The sequence below is a fragment of the Opisthorchis viverrini genome, assembly GCF_000715545.1.
Source record: "Opisthorchis viverrini unplaced genomic scaffold opera_v5_34, whole genome shotgun sequence".
Taxonomy (NCBI): Eukaryota; Metazoa; Platyhelminthes; class Trematoda; order Opisthorchiida; family Opisthorchiidae; genus Opisthorchis; species Opisthorchis viverrini.
The window spans coordinates 1,515,075-1,531,238 of NW_008751690.1; the positions used below are offsets into that span (position 1 = coordinate 1,515,075).

General features: G+C 42.0%; 1 protein-coding gene across 1 annotated transcript in view; it reads left to right on the forward strand.

Annotated features, from left to right (window-relative positions):
• T265_13068 (hypothetical protein) overlaps positions 1-15,472 on the forward strand; it is a gene marked incomplete at both ends in the record, with an annotated part of 29,945 nt that extends 14,473 nt beyond the window's left edge. The window contains 6 exons of the mRNA XM_009167020.1: positions 280-480; positions 3,226-3,465; positions 4,341-4,646; positions 11,274-11,582; positions 12,755-13,075; positions 15,236-15,472. Of these exons, the coding sequence (XP_009165284.1) occupies positions 280-480; positions 3,226-3,465; positions 4,341-4,646; positions 11,274-11,582; positions 12,755-13,075; positions 15,236-15,472 (1,614 nt within the window). The remainder of the gene's footprint in view (positions 1-279; positions 481-3,225; positions 3,466-4,340; positions 4,647-11,273; positions 11,583-12,754; positions 13,076-15,235) is intronic.
• Positions 15,473-16,164: the final 692 nt, after the last annotated feature.

The following is a 16,164-nucleotide window of genomic DNA, read 5'->3' on the forward strand; positions in this document are numbered from 1 at the left end:
AACGAACTCTAAAGGAATGATAACCGGAAGACATGATACGAAGACGTCGGTGGACAATTATACTGTTTACATAATAGGGGAGTTATTCATCTCTGTTCTGCCACCCTCTAGTTAAAACAGGTTGAACCTTTCCAGTAAATGACCGGAAAATCTGTACGAATTAAAACGCGTGCCACGGCCTTCCGTTTTATAAAAATTACACAACAGAAACCCAATGGCCAGCCTCCATAATATGGGCAAAAACCCATCATACAGTTTTGCTGCTGTTATAATTTTCAGGCCACAGTTGAGCTGGCAAACAAGGATAAGGTGCACTTAGAATCATGCATCGAAGACATGACCAACAAGAATCGTCAAATTATTCGGGAACGTGATGAACTTGTACAGCGTTCGGCCAACCTCCGTGAACGACTGTTGGAAACTGAGGACAACCTAAAGCAAACCGAACAAGAGTTGAAGCGTAGCAACGACTCTTTGCGGGTAAGGGTACCTCAAAGTAATCTCTCAGTTTTATTCCATCTTGTGGTTTGAGTCAGAATCATTGTGAGGCTGTTTTTTCCTGGTGTATACATTCAGTGGGCGCTTTGGAAGATAGATGGGAATTCACCAATTAGTCTTTGACTGAAATTGTTATTACCGTTCACTTGTAAAAGATGCAAGATTGTCCACATATCCCATGACATTTGGTTTCTATTCACTCTATGGTCACTAGACTACTTTTCGTAAAAGCTCTGAGTCAGACACCACACTATCGCAGAGTTTTCCCTCTAGAGTTTCATACGGCAAATTTTGTCTTTTTAAGTGATCTTGTCCATATAGGCTTGCGAATTCCACGTTCACTTGTTTGGACAAGTGTGATTTTTAGGTTCCGCCTATAAACGGTCTAGAAAATCAAAGTCCTAATCAGCATCTCTTATTTCACTGCAAGAATACCAACTGCATCAGGCCGCACAATACATGGCAGTATGAGGTCCAGAAAAAACTCATAATCTAGATTACTGTTATGTTTTCAACAGAAAACACTGCAGAAAAAACTCTTGATACACCTCACACAATCATGGTAATGTTGGGTGGGATCTTAGGTTTCCTTTTCACATACTTAGTTCTGAAACAAAGTGTGCATGGATATCAGGAAGGGAATCGGCAACCAGACTGAGGTTTCGCATTTCAAACGTATTCCAATACGGCTACGATTGTCCGTCATAGACAACGTCCTACTGAGTATAACCTTAAAGTAAATTGGCCGGTTGCGGCCCACCGCACACGTCCGGTTTCTTCCGGTTGACATGTTTTGTCTCAAACGTTCCAACACCAGTCAAGGTAACATCTTCATTTCTGTGTGAGTTGCAATGCTCTGTGGATGGATGATCATGGAGATTGTCCGTGCATGAGCACAGTCATTCAGGCTTGTCATTTGTGGTCGGGTGCTCATTCTTTTGTAACTCCATGCAAGCGAAAAACGCCACACCCATACGCTCACAAAGCAGTGACGATGTCCTCTGATGAATTGTTTGCAGCTCGGGCCAGTGAACAAATCGACAGTCGTCATTGCAACCTAAGCTGCCAATATTACAAGCGTCAGCGACATACCGAGAGACAAGTGTGAAGTGTAAAGGCCCAGACGTACTCGCATAGTACGACTGTATTGGTGAAATAGATAGAGTTACCGTTGACAGTATCAGACAGAACAGTTGTAACCCTACATTATGGTCTTGACCATGATTACCGGTCCCAGTCCTGGTGAATTCTTTGCGTACTTCATATGTACGAATCCGAAAATAACATTTCAAGCATTTTGTTTTCAGACTACCAGCAAGAAGTTACAAGTGCACCTGAAATTTGAATATCGATTTCTACTAAGTCTGTGTCAATGGCAGCAGAAATATGTTCTGGATTGACCTAGTGTAGTTCAGTTGGACATAGAATTTCATACAGTCCCAAAAGTTGTTGTAAGATGTGGTGAGTTTAAACATAGGGTTTCAGGTCAGATAGGAACAGAACACCCTCAGATCGCCTGAAACTGTATGCATCTACATCTGCCTTTTACCGAACAAGAGGGTGTGGATAACTCGCGATACTCTGGGCCTAAAACAAAAGACTAGATACGCCTAAATAACTTTACTGCAACAGTTTCTAGATGAATTCCTTCGGTCCTCATCCTAAGATCTGTCTCACAATGGATATCAAAAGCAGTCAGTCCATGACCACGCATTACCTCTTGATTTTCTCATTCATTGCAGGGGCTGCTGCTTCATAGTTTCTGTTTTGGACATGACAAAAGTAGCTGCATTTCTATCGAATAACTGTTATTGAGTGCGACTGCATCCGGTCTATGGTGTTTACTCCTTGTGTATCTTCGCCCATGTGTACTCCAGGCTATCTATATGACCATCAATTTAGGTGGTTTCATTCAATGAGATAGTAGACTCACACGGTTGACTCTATGATGTGATCTGCAACTGTTTAACATCAAGTTTTAATCACCGGTATTTTAAAACACCATATCAGAGCCAGCAAGGTGGTACACTTTCAAAAAAAGTACTCATTTCCCAGTGCTAACAGCTTGCTCAGTCATAATACTGGTAATTTATTGTAGACGACATACACGCTCACACAAGAGAGCATACACTCATATCAGTAAACGACAGTTTGATATGGCTGTTTTGGTCAAATGCAAGCGTTAATCGCACTGATTCAGCACATGTCTTAGTGATATAGGTACTCAAGAGTTTTGAACCTCAGGCCAGCCATGCATCCCAAAAGTAAGTGCCATTGTGTTATGACTGCTTCCAGGCCAAACATGAGAGCAAAAGTAATCAGTGTGATTTGAGTACAGCTCCGGAGGCTCTGGTGGTCCCTTCACCTTGTTAGTCCCAAAGAATGACAGGGCAAGCAAAATGCTTTATCATTTTATTATTTCCAGAAAAAAGTGCAGTTTGTGTTAAAATGCTGAGTAAAAATTATTTGTGGGAATCCAGAGAACAATAAAATTTATGGTTCATTATTAGCAGTTTAACATTGAAGTCAGGTGTGGAATATGGTGAATCCGAGATTACAATTATCTCCATTTTGGTTCAAAGTAAAGTCTCGTCTGTCGTTTGATGAAAGTGTGTTAATTCATAAAGACCCGCTGCACAATTACTGCTCCAGTTTCATGATAAAAATTGCCAACCCCCTCGCGGTGCATGTTCTCATCTTTTTGTCCTGTCGTCTTTCAACTTGCAGAATGAACGCAACACCATGACAGATATGCAGCAGCAACTGGAGCAAATGCGACGCCGTGCTGAAACCGCCGAACGAGACGGCGCTGAGATATCCATTCGCCTGCGAGACTGTGAGGAGCAGTTGCGTAAGTCCGAGTCCAGAGTGGTTCTACTAGACCGAGACTTACGTGCCGAACGAGAGGACTATGATCAGTTACGGCTACGTCTTGAGACAACAGATGATGAAAGAAGGAACTTGGAGGTAAGCGCCGCGGTGTGTGCACTAATCAATGACAAAAGTTGAAGCACAGTGCCCATTAGTTTCATGCACACTCGGAATGGAAAATTCCGGCTTATGTGTAGTTGTGTTAGGCTCTGAACTCTTAATACTTGTTTGAAGCTCGGCTGAACTACCAAAAATCATTTACCGCAAACCAGGTTATATTTTGGCTTCATGCCCCGAACAGACGAGACTCGGTCCCAAAATATGAGACCTAAAGTCCTGTCATAATAGATTGGAACAATACACCAATCTCTTATCAACGAACGTCGTTCAATTGAGGTCAGGCTTATACAGTACAAAGGGCGCTCTCCCTAGTATACGCCATTGATATAATGTTCTCCAATCAAAAGTTTTCTCAATTAAAAATCTGCAACCCAGGCGCGCCTCATCATTGTTCATACTATCACAGTGTAAGATTACGTTCCACCGATATCCTGATGCCAAATAATAGTACATTATGTTTAAAAAAGCTGTTGGTACAAGAAGGTTTATATGAATTTCTCAAAAATTTATTGATTCTCTAGCCATCGGTGTGGATTACCAGCGCATAAACGACTTCTGTCAAAAGCAAGCTACTCAGTGTCCTGTGAATGCATAGTATCACAGTGAGGTTAACGACATGAAACAAGGTATAACAGTTGTTACAAAAGACTTTATGATGGTTTGTTTCTGGTGCTGAATACAATATATAAAAATTATTACTTAAGTCAACTTTGCTATTTTGTCCAACTTCGTGCACAAGATGCACACTGCATTTTCTCATGGCTTATAAAAGACTTATTAACCTCACTGTGTCCCTCAGTTCCGCGGTCAATTGTATGACTTGATCTCCATTTGTCGTGTCCAATTGATAGATGGCACTACGTGACACCAGCCAGCGTCTGTCCCATCTGGAGGTCGATTTGACCACACGGACACGCGAAGTAAATGAACTTCGTGCAGCCAACGAAGATTCCAATCGAGCCTTCAGTCGGACGCAAGAAGCTTTGGCAAACAAATCGACCGAGCTGGCAAACACCAAAGGTGAACTGTCGGCTACTCAGTCTAGCCTAGCCGAAATTCGGCGACTTCTCGAGGCTGAAAAACAGGAAAGCGGGCGACTGCGGGATGACTTAAACAGACTGACCAAAGAAACGCAGAAATTACAATCGGAGCTCCGGGTATGTCCTGAGCACATTCCTGAACTTTATATTGTATGCTAATCCCATACCAGACACGCCAAACCTCCATCTGGGGCTCTGTACTCTACTCACGGTAGATTTCCAACCAGTTTAAAGCTTAATTTCATCCTCCATTTCTACTGGCTTCTGTCAGCACTATCTTGGATATAAAAACCCATATAGGTATCCGTTTTACAAGGTAATCCATAGACGAACCAAGTCACTAGAAGTTTCCTTACCGTCAAAAAATTTTGGGTAAAAAATACAAGCCTTACCTTTGAGTAAGAATGAGATCTATACATATATATCGTGCACCAAAGTCAAGCGAAAGGTTTCCGGGGCTTTGAACGGCATTCTTTATCGAGCGCTAAGAAGGCTGAAATGTTCTGGCCAAGATTTTTATCCGTAATTTGCTTAGGATTGTAGAGTTACCACTCCCTTACCTTGATCATTCATACTAATATCAAGTAAACTTTGGGAAGCACTGTTGTTGAGGCTAAGATTGTCCGCATGAGATAGGCGTCACTCTTTCTGTGTTTAATAATGGGTGATCAGTCAGTGACCGCATTTAACATACCTCAACAGCAACAGCTAAATATTACCCGCTCTGGTGTTCACGGGTGTAAGGAACACTTTACCGTCTCAGCTAGTGTTGTTTTCTTCTAAGCGAACCATCGACTAATACTGAAATGTCCTTGTAGTAGAACTCTTCTGAAATTCAACTTCCAGCAAGATGGACATAAAATTCGATAACTACACGAATTTGCATGTCAATCTGTTTTCAACGATTGGCTCACCAGGAACCTAGCTGAACTCTCGTTTTGGTGATCAGTCAGTGACCGCATTTAACATACCTCAACAGCAACAGCTAAATATTACCCGCTCTGGTGTTCACGGGTGTAAGGAACACTTTACCGTCTCAGCTAGTGTTGTTTTCTTCTAAGCGAACCATCGACTAATACTGAAATGTCCTTGTAGTAGAACTCTTCTGAAATTCAACTTCCAGCAAGATGGACATAAAATTCGATAACTACACGAATTTGCATGTCAATCTGTTTTCAACGATTGGCTCACCAGGAACCTAGCTGAATCTCTCGTTTTCAGTGTTCTTAAAAAAACAAATTGACTTGCCAATGAGTGTTTTTCAAAGTCTGTCCTATTTGGGTTCAATTAGAACATGTGGTTGTCGAAGACTATGGGACTGAGCCTACCTGATGAGCCTCAGGAAGAGCGACACTGGTTGTGGGCTGTCGGAGAGTATCCAGCAGCCCTAGGAGTAGTGTAGTATGTCTACACTGGACATAAGTTGTTTATTTAATCACGACAGCCTCGATATTCTCCATCACGCTCAGCTAGCTCACCCGTCCAACAAAAGTTGCTAAGATTTTCAACAAGCGTGAAGATCTTTGCAACGCTGTTGTCGAACATGCAAAGTATATTCTGATTTTGTACACCAGCAGCAAACTCTGAAACAGCTTCGACTCATTTTAGCCGAGAACTAAAATCTGAGTGTGTGAAACTTTTGAAGAGAAAAATAGCGGGTGAAATGAGGTTCCTAGTAAAAACGTGGACTAGTTCCAGAAGAACGCTACATCCGGTACTTTTGCTTACCTGGTTTATTGGCCTACCATACTAGTGAGTGATTATTGAAGGATGAGCTGACAAAACCCCGTAAAACGTTTGCTCGCTCTGTACTCTTAGTGAATCGTCACTAAAACTTACAAGGAGAGAGTTTCAGCAACACAAACACCTGGATACACGACGGGCGAATATCACTGAAATATATTTCTTTTCTTCAGAGAGTGATCCCAAAAAATCTTTCAAAAGTTTATATTTGTTACGACCCAGGGGAAGACTCTCCAGAGTTGAAAACTCAAGGGGAGATTCAAGGACTTCTTTCGTATTGTGACTCCTTTCAGTAGTTGTCTCTCTAGGGCCGGATAGACGAAAACCTAGGCAGCTGACAGACGGATTCACCAAGTTACGCGGCTAGGGCAGTTATCGGGTTGTCACCAGAGATATTGGACATTCCAGTCACATCATTTAAACTCAGACAAGTTCGCATGTGATAATTCATGTGCTTCCGGTGGTAGGTGGTGATAACAAGCTCGCCCTGCTTGTCATATCCGGTGTTCACATCGCTGCACGGCAAACGATGTACATTGCTGAAGAGTTCTAGGGACAGCGGAAATCGAGAACAGTGTTTCTGATATGGACTAACGAAACCAATTACAATTAAAGGTGGTGACTTGTGCAGGTTTGGCATAATAGTAGTCACACTGAACCGGCTAAATCGGATTGCGTACCGTCGTTTCCTTGATTCAGCCAGTGGATCCTTAACTTATAGGTGGGTTAAGTTTATTTGCTTATACCGCTGCACAGCTAACTGTTATCTACTTACGCAATTGTCCTGGTTCGTGGAGTTTCGGTTGGTCGTAAGGTCAAAGGATGATTTTAGAGGTACACTCTATTTTATCAAATTGAACTTTTGGACGGCAAACTCAGCCGTTTGAAACCTTTAGAAGCTTGACCATTTGTAGTTCAACTATTTCTTCCTATTCGCTGACCTTAGGTTTTCATTGGGATCTATCAAAGCTGAGTATTCGAAACAATTCATTATAGAGTATTTAGCGTGTTTCTAATTGGCGCTATCAAAGTCTGAGGGAAAGCCTTCCCACGCGTAAGTACTCGTAAGAGGTGACGTTCAAAGTAGACTACAAACGTTCCATCTTGTTGGCCTGCCTAGGGTACAAGTGATGGGTCCGCTACCTGTTTTCAACTACAGCACATCTGAATGATTAGGTTCACTCCAAAGTTACGCTCCTGATGATATCGATTAAAGCTCATACGAATTACAGGCCAAATCTTGGTGGACCAATCAGTACAGACAGCATAGGATAAGTTACGTAGAATGATGCAACGTCAATAATTTATTCGATTCCCCTTCTGCCGCTATATTTCGCAAAGTTTCAGCTTTGTTTTGCTGTCTCTAATTAGGTGTACACCATAATATTCCTAATCAGAGTGAAAAAATATTGTTGGAAAGGTTACCGTTCGACACACAAGTCTCCGTATCCCCAGAGAAGAACTAAGTCCTTCCTTCTAACCGACAGGAAATAGTTATTTGTTGGTGACGTGTTACAAATTTCATTCCCATGCCATCTTTCACAAAATTGTGACTTATTAGCACGAAAAATGTGACTAAAACACTGAGAAATGCAGGACATATTGACAGTTCACTACATTTTTATCCTAGATAACTTCATTCTGACCTGGTGGGTAATCGAAAGCCCACATGTAAATAGTAAATGAATTTTGATTAAACTTACAGTAGTGTGAACATTCTGAATACCAGGAATTTGATGCAGTTGTAGACGAGGACAAGTTAGGTCACATAACAAGTAAATGGCAAATCAATCGGACTTTACTAGCTTGTTGGTGTTGCTGATGTTTCGCTGCTAGAAGAAAACACCATAGCCTTAGTAAATGGGTGTTCACTTCTGGATTGCTGGGTCTTGGGCTTCCCCATTCAGGTCGAGAGATCACTGTTTCGTGGGAAAATTTTAACCAGTCACCACAGTTCATAAACCACTCCTCTCTACTCATCTATAGAGGGGCTCCGTCTTATCTACCTTGTTCAACAGACACGAATGCGGTTAACTTACGTCTGCTTTCTGCTGGCACACTAGCTAATAGAACCATCTTCTAATCAGTGTATCTAAAATCTATATTCTGATGCTAGCCACTTTTTCAAGTCATTTTGGTTTCGTAGTCCAAAGAGTTCCAAGGTTAAGGAGATTTTCAGTTTCCGTAACGATCATCAGAAACCATGTCAGTAACAATGTCAGTAACTTATCTGGCGCAAAACAGGTAGCATTTCTCTTCCTCTAAGCCGGTCATAAAACCTAAACCACCTGTCGAAACATCTTTTGTTTATCTACACTAACCTTAGAAGCCAATTAACAAGCCACTTAACAAATTAACATCTTCTCAGAACTGATCCATGACTGATGGTAGACGCGACCAGTTTCCTTGTTGTGGTGAAATCGTCCATAAAAATGGTAGGGTACGACTCATGCATCTGATAAGAGTCCGAATTTTGGATGAATTTAATTCAGTTATTTTTATAGAATTAAGAGTTCATATCATTTTATTTCATAATCATGTCCGAATAGAGACCTTATCACTAGATGAATCAGTGTAGGACATCCTCCATAACCAGTGTGGTACTGATTGCAATGTTTGAACGATACACACTGGACCCCTTGTAAAGAAAAACTTACAGGACCAACCGTTTTCCCAAGTATGTTGTCCCTACGGAGTAAAAAACGATGATTAGGAAGCCGAAAACAAATTGTTCGACTGTTGATGAAGGCGAAGGAAACATAAAGTGGGTGTAGTTGTCATAAAGGAATACATGTATATCTTGTAATATGCTAGGAAACATAAAGTGGGTGTAGTTGTCATAAAGGAATACATGTATATCTTTGTAATATGCTACTCATAAGGTTGCTGAAAACTCTTCGACAGCCCACGACCGGTTTTGCCCTTCTTGGGGTTCATCAGGTTGGCGCAGTTCCCGAGTTTCCGTCAACCTTATGATCTACTTGAATCCAAATGCACTGTTTTCGAGAAATACACTAATTTGCAAATCATATTGGTTTTCACGGGAGACTCAATTGAATCCCTTGTTTATGATGTCCTCCAGCTGAATGTGCTGCACACAGCCCGCCTCATGATTCAGTTGGCACGATATTCGAGATATAGCAGTATAGTGTAGGGTATTAGTTGTTTTCCAAAAAATTCAAACAGGCATTCAACTTGGACTCCTTAGTTATCCATGTATGAAATGGCTAAGTGATATTTCGGAAGAAAGCTGTGAATTCGTCGGCAGAAGACCACGCAAACACTAAAAAATCTGGCTACTTACCTAGTAAATTGGTGTAACGGTGGATACTACTGCTGAAGCATGCGAGTGGCATGTGGTTCTGTCATAATTCCGCTTCGCGTCTATTGAAAAATGATATTTGTTACCGAATTTGTGGAATCGTTTTTTTAGCATTCGCTTTCGTTTGAGTGATAGCCAATGAGTATTGAGAAAAGTTCAGAAAGACGCGTTCGAGAAGAAGACGGTGACAGTTTTTATAAACAAGATGCATTTGAGAGATTCGTTTCCCTGTCCAATGGTTTTCAACTTCTTAGTTGGTATTCTCTAGTAATCAATTCCGCATAGTAGGCCTTCTCCCTTTCACTGGTGGTCAGTCCAACCTACAGCGCACTCCTCACCCACTAGTAGGAACTGAAACCTCGATCGCGGTTCGTCTTTTGATAAGTAGTTTGCGAACAGAGTTCAAAGTCCATATGGCACGGGCGCAAAATGATGTTTCAGGTGTGAACTTGAGTTCACCAGTCTCCAGAGTCGTGTGCAGTTTGGTACTTAGATCGCTGTTCTCCGTCGACTCATCCCTAGCTCACAGCGAATCCTGGTTATGTGATCGGTGAGTTATGGACAGTTGTGTGATAGGAAATGTGGAATATATGGTTTCACAAGTAGTCGTCAATTGAATTTGGGATTGATTTTCTTAAAAACCACAATCATTGTTTCATTTCCAACATCAACAAGACGTTACAACTTTTACGGTGCACTTCCAGCGAAAAGCTCCAGAAATAACTTGGAAAATGTTTCCGTGGCTGTCTATCACGTGACATCCATTGGTTGATATTAGTATGGAAACTAAATCGTTATAAGGAAGAGCCATATGGTGTCGCAAATCTCATCGTGATTTCGAACCGAATAAGACCATAGCTGAATTTTCACGTTCATACACGTCAGCAACAAAATTTTCTGGAGTGCAGGAAGTGTTTATTTATTGAGAATGGACTCTGGAGATGCACACCTCTAACTGCTCACGCTAATTAGGTTAGAATTGATCATACCATCCATTTTTAAGAAGGCAATGTTTTTAGCGGCTATTTACAACAAGCAATGTTTCCTGTCATTTTACTTTTGCGGACATATACACACATATCACCGAAAAATTCCTCGAGGTAAAACTGTCTCGTTGATCTCCGCTCTATTTCATCCAATATCACATTTCAGCAGTTTTGTCCCATAGAGCAGAATCTTAGTAGCTCAGATAGCAAGGTGCTAGTCCGTTTGTTCGCTGATCTGGGCAGCTTGAATCCAGGAGTTTCATCACCAGTCTAGTTGACATCATCAGTGCGTTGTTAGGGGCCTTAGTGGAGCGTAGCGATAGGTCGGTATTTCATTCATCTTGAACTTGGTGAAGGCAAAAGTAACGCATCTGTCACTTCAGAAAACTGGTATATAACCCCTTTCTCAAATGGTCAAGTGACTTTGAGAAGTTGGGTGTCGGCAAACTCCGAAGTTTTTAAGGCATTTTATTCCTGATGCTGTGGAATTGGAAAGAATATATCTTCTGATTTTGTCATCAGGATAAATGTTTGATTTTTGCTTCGAAAGTTTAACTTGTTTCCAGAAAATAGTTTGGTCTTTATATTCTTCCATATTAACTTTGCTCAAACAGCATTTTCGAATTAACAAGAACTCTGGTTTTTTTTCGCTCAAAAGTCGGACATCATCCCTTACTTACCTACTTAATTTAGGAGGTGAATGAAGAGCGGGATGAATTGGATCAACGGACCGCGGGTTATCTGAATGAAATAGCGCGACTTGAGCGGACCATGAATGAAAGAGACGCCGAATGTGGTAAACTAATGGATCAGTTGCGAAGCGTCGCGGAAGATGCTGAATCGTGGAGATCCAGATGGGAAAATGCAGAGAACAAACTGACGAACGTTCGCATTGAACTGGAAGAACGTGAGGCTGAGTTGGCAGCAGAACGTGAGAGAGCTGACACTCGTGAGAGGGACTTAGTTCACTTACGTGCAACATTAAATTCAACGGAAATGCAGGTGAGTTACCACTAGTTTTTCATAATTCACTTATTTTTGGAGAATATATATGCCTTCTGGTTTATCAGTTTGATCATTTAACGGGAACGAAGCCGATTATTATTGACCAGATACTATAGTCGGTACCTCATAGGTTGTATTGTGTATGATTCCACCTCACAGAAAATGTTTCATTCACATTGCAACACTTGATAGAACGAAAGACTGGCATTGTCATATTATTTTCATATTGAGTTCCATGCGGACTTGCTCATCTGCATGCACATGTGAACATTTGTTGGTTTCGCGCTTAAAACATTAGTGAAATGAAGGTCACGTTAATCCAGATTCTTCTGACGGATTCCAGTTACACGGCCGAATTGAAATGGTCCATAAAAAAATTAATGAGCAAAACGAGACATTATTGTTGTTAGTAGTATTCTGTATGTGGTGGATGACGTAGCAAAAGAATCATTCGTAGGCTACCCAGTAAGTCCGAACGACAAACGCCAAAATAAGGATTCAGGGTCATACAGTGCCCTGTAAGTTCAGTCTGTTGTATATGCGTTAATTGTGTTCCACTACGAATATCGCTGCACTGGTACTTATAGAGGAACCCAGCCATAGGCTGGTGCTGTGACCTCTGTCGCTTTCATCAGTGAAAGGCCATTTTTGACAACATCTGAGGGGGCCGAATGCAAAATGCCCTCATGTAATGTGTGATAACGCAGTAGCAGCCACATTTCATTCAATGTTGTGGAATGAGAACCGTTTGTCAGGTAATGTAGAGGAAAAAATTCCAAGCTTTTATTACCAAAAAGGCAACTACCCATTTCATACTAGCAACTTCGAGGATTCTTCTAGGCCTACAAAGGTTGTCAGTTTACGCGAAAGACTGTAGACAAGACATGACGTAATACCTACATCAAGCTCAAGACCTGCACATTGAGAAGCATTGTTCCGGATTTGGTAGTGCCCCATGTCCATGACCACCTGCTTTAATAAGTATAGCTTTTACGATGGACTTGATCTGTAGCCAATACGGCTTACGTACTTTGAGCTTTTATGTTATTAGAACAGTCAATTGATGGCTCATTCTTCTTGTTCCCACGCTTCGTTACCCTCAAAGCTTTCTAGTAATTTTCGAATTCTGGACGCCACATCTTTAATTCACCACACATCTCACTTTATAGTATGGTTCGACATCGCGTGCACTCAGCGAATCGACGGAGAAACTGCAACTCGCCAGGGCTGAGATCGAAACGGTCAACGCAGAGTTGAGCCGCTTACGCGAAAACGTTACTCGGTTGGAGAGCGAAAAATCTACGTTGCAGAGGGAAGCAACAAGCTTGCGCATCGAAAAAGACCAAATGCGAGCACAACTGGACGATGTAGAGATGGAGTTGGATCAGCTCAAAGAACAGCTGGAACAAGAGAAATCTGTCTCCCGCCACCTGCAAAATAATTTGCAGGCCTCCAGACAAAAAGAACAAGGTGTCCTCCAGGAGTTACAAGTGAGTTAGCAGGAATAGTCAAAACTTTTCAGTAATGTGTCCCTGTTACAGTAAGGAGCCTAGGCTCCATTCTAGAGAAATATCTTCTATCTTGCCAACAAGCTCATAGAGCTGAGTTTTGGGCTGAGGTGACCTTCCGTTCCGTTGCGTTTCTCAAACATAACCAATTTTTGAAAGCCAAGCTTTTAAGCCAATCTTTGAAACCTGACGTCTAATAACAGTGTCACTGCGGTATACCTGTGAATCGCCGCAAACGTGGATAGCGTACAATTGTACAATTTACCGGGCGGGTGGGTGACAACACCATCAATATTGGGAATTTATTAACAATAGGCGGTTTGTTAATTGTGTATGAGCCCAATGCAGTTGAATGATTACTTTTCACTGCGTCTATTTTAGGAACAAAGACAAGGTGGGTTTCAGATACTTGAGTTGTTTTTTAGTTTAAAATATCCTTGCGATATGAGCAAATTGCTGGAATTCGATCTGCAGGTGGATGGATGCACGGTCAAATGCCTGTAGGTGTAAAATCTAGCAAAAAGTAGAAATTTTTATCCAGTGATTCAGTATACCGATTCATATCTTCCGCGGTATATTTTACCCCAAGTTTTGCTCTGAAGCCCTCACTGAATAGCGCAAGAAATGAATGATTATGCGGAAGTGTTATGCATGATGTTCACTCATTTTGAGTCATTTAGCTCCGTTGTGCGAGCACGGGAAAGAGTCAATGGAACAAATCTGTTATATCTGCTGATTCGCCAATTTGTGGCATCCCTGCTGACCCGCTCCAGTGCCTAATGCGGGAAAAAAAGACTCACAGAAGGAAACACAACAAATTTATTCCGAACAAGCGAGTGCGAGGCCGTGAGTGCGCGCGAGTGCAAAAGTACAACGGTCTCAAGCTATGCATTGGAGATGCACTGTCAGAACTTGGTCCAATGCTGACGGACACGGTCCGGCTTTTGTACAGGGCTGTGAGGCGCTGCATATGGCCTTGTCTGACCTTGATCAACACTGGCTATCACTGCCTGGGTTTGATACAAGGCTGTGAGGCGCTACATATTGAGGGGGCGTTGTCTGTCTGGTCTAACGGAGCTGAGAGTCTCGGTGGACTTCGGGCACTCAGTGGTTGCTCTCAGGATGCTGATCTTCCTAGTAATATCCCACTACTGAACGAGAAGCACAGCAGTGTACAGTTGCTGTTGGTTTGTTTGCTTAGCTGAGCACTCACCATCTTTTAACAAAAATTGCCTTTTTTGTCTGTTGATTTAACATACGACAAAAACTTTGGTTCTGCGCACACAAGCCTTAGTTGCTTAGTGATCCGGCCTTGAATACATTCCAAACGTTTTCAGTCACAGGTTGGGCCTTTGGTAATATTTGGCGGGTGTTGAGTGGACTTACTGTCTACCTGTTAATCTGCTCGGGACTCTTAACGTTGAGTGGACACCATTCTCTTTGTCCTATTAGTTATCAAATGACTGCTTCTCCGAAATTGAGAAATCTGAGTTGGTCAAATCTCCTAATTCGTCACATGACCAGTCGTGAAGAAAAGCTTCAAAAGCTGTTGTTCACTCTGTTTGAGCTAAAGTAGAGTGAGTGCCATCGTGTTTCACTCTCTTCGACGAGAACGGCTGTAATAAGGGACAGCCATTAGGTTGTCATTGTAACCGCTGTTCACACCCGTTTTCCCATACTTATACCATGCAAGTGTTATGTGAACGTCATCTGTGTAGAACCAAGTCTGAATCACCAGTCTTGGTAAAAAGCTGTCTGGCTCTTACAGATGCAATATACAGGATATTTACCTTTGATACACATTACTAGATAACCTGCGAGTCGCATACCGCAGCCAACTAGTTATTTAATGTTTGAGCGGAAAAGGCAGTTTCCTGGAAAAGCCTTGTAGACCCAGCTGGTCCGGTAAAACACGACCTTCCGGCTAAATAGTGATGTGATCATAAATCCGCGAAATTGAAGCCAAAACTTAGGTTCGAATAAGAACATTAATTCAGACACCTATCATGTAACTAATTGACTAGTTTAATGACATCGTTTTCCTGGAATCGGACTTGTTCTCCTTTGGCACACCTCTTCATACTTCTAGTCTGTATGTTAGATTATCTGCTTCTCCTCAAGTCGTATGTTTCCCACGACTAGGAGAAGTCAACCGAAGTTTCCGCTTTAAAAGAAAGAATTACCAACGTGGAAGACCGTTCAGAAGCATTACAGCGAGAAAGCGAACGTCTTCGTGAACGTCTTTCCGAAGCAGAGCGTGAAGCCAATCGGTTATCAAGGAGTCTGTCAGCCGAACGTTTTGAAAAGGAGCGTGCACTGTCCGAGTTGCGACTCAGCACACTGCCAGCTGTCTACCGCCCATCTGGCTACACCAGGTAACAGTACAGTTTGATCACTTAGCAGATATCTACAATCACTCGTTGTGTTTGTGTAAGTAATGATCAATCCAAATAATACATCAATAAGTCAGCAACACAGTGTTTATTGGCATTCATAATGTGTTTTAAAACGAAACTGTAGACAACCTTCAACTATGAGAAAAACATCTGCTCATAATTTTAGCTGCCAATAAAAGAGAATCTGTCTGAATGAACTGGCTGCACTGCCCGATAAAGTTGATCGAGATCAAGAATCACCGCAGCTCAGTAAGAGTAAAGTACTACTATAACTGATACTTTTCAAAGGTATGAATATAAGGGGCAGAAATGAATGGGGTGCAGCTCCAAAACACGGCTCGATCGCCATGCGCTACGAACTGTGTCATAGGAAATGTCACTGTGTTCGTCAAGCTGCGGTTGACTGATAAACTCAAAGTTTTCCACCGCGTGACCCAGCACCTGCTTGCCTTGTTTCCATCAGCCTGTATGCGAGGTCGCATCTACTCTACCTTACATAGAGTTCAAGACATAGAGTTCTGACAAAAAGTCTCACCAGCCGAACGCCATCTGTCTAAGGGAGAGCAATAGGCTAGCGAAAATGAATAACTCCGTACACACGTCCATCACGCGGTCGTACTGAAATGATCTACTGAACCCCCCCCCCCCACAAAAAAAAAACCACAACACCGACAC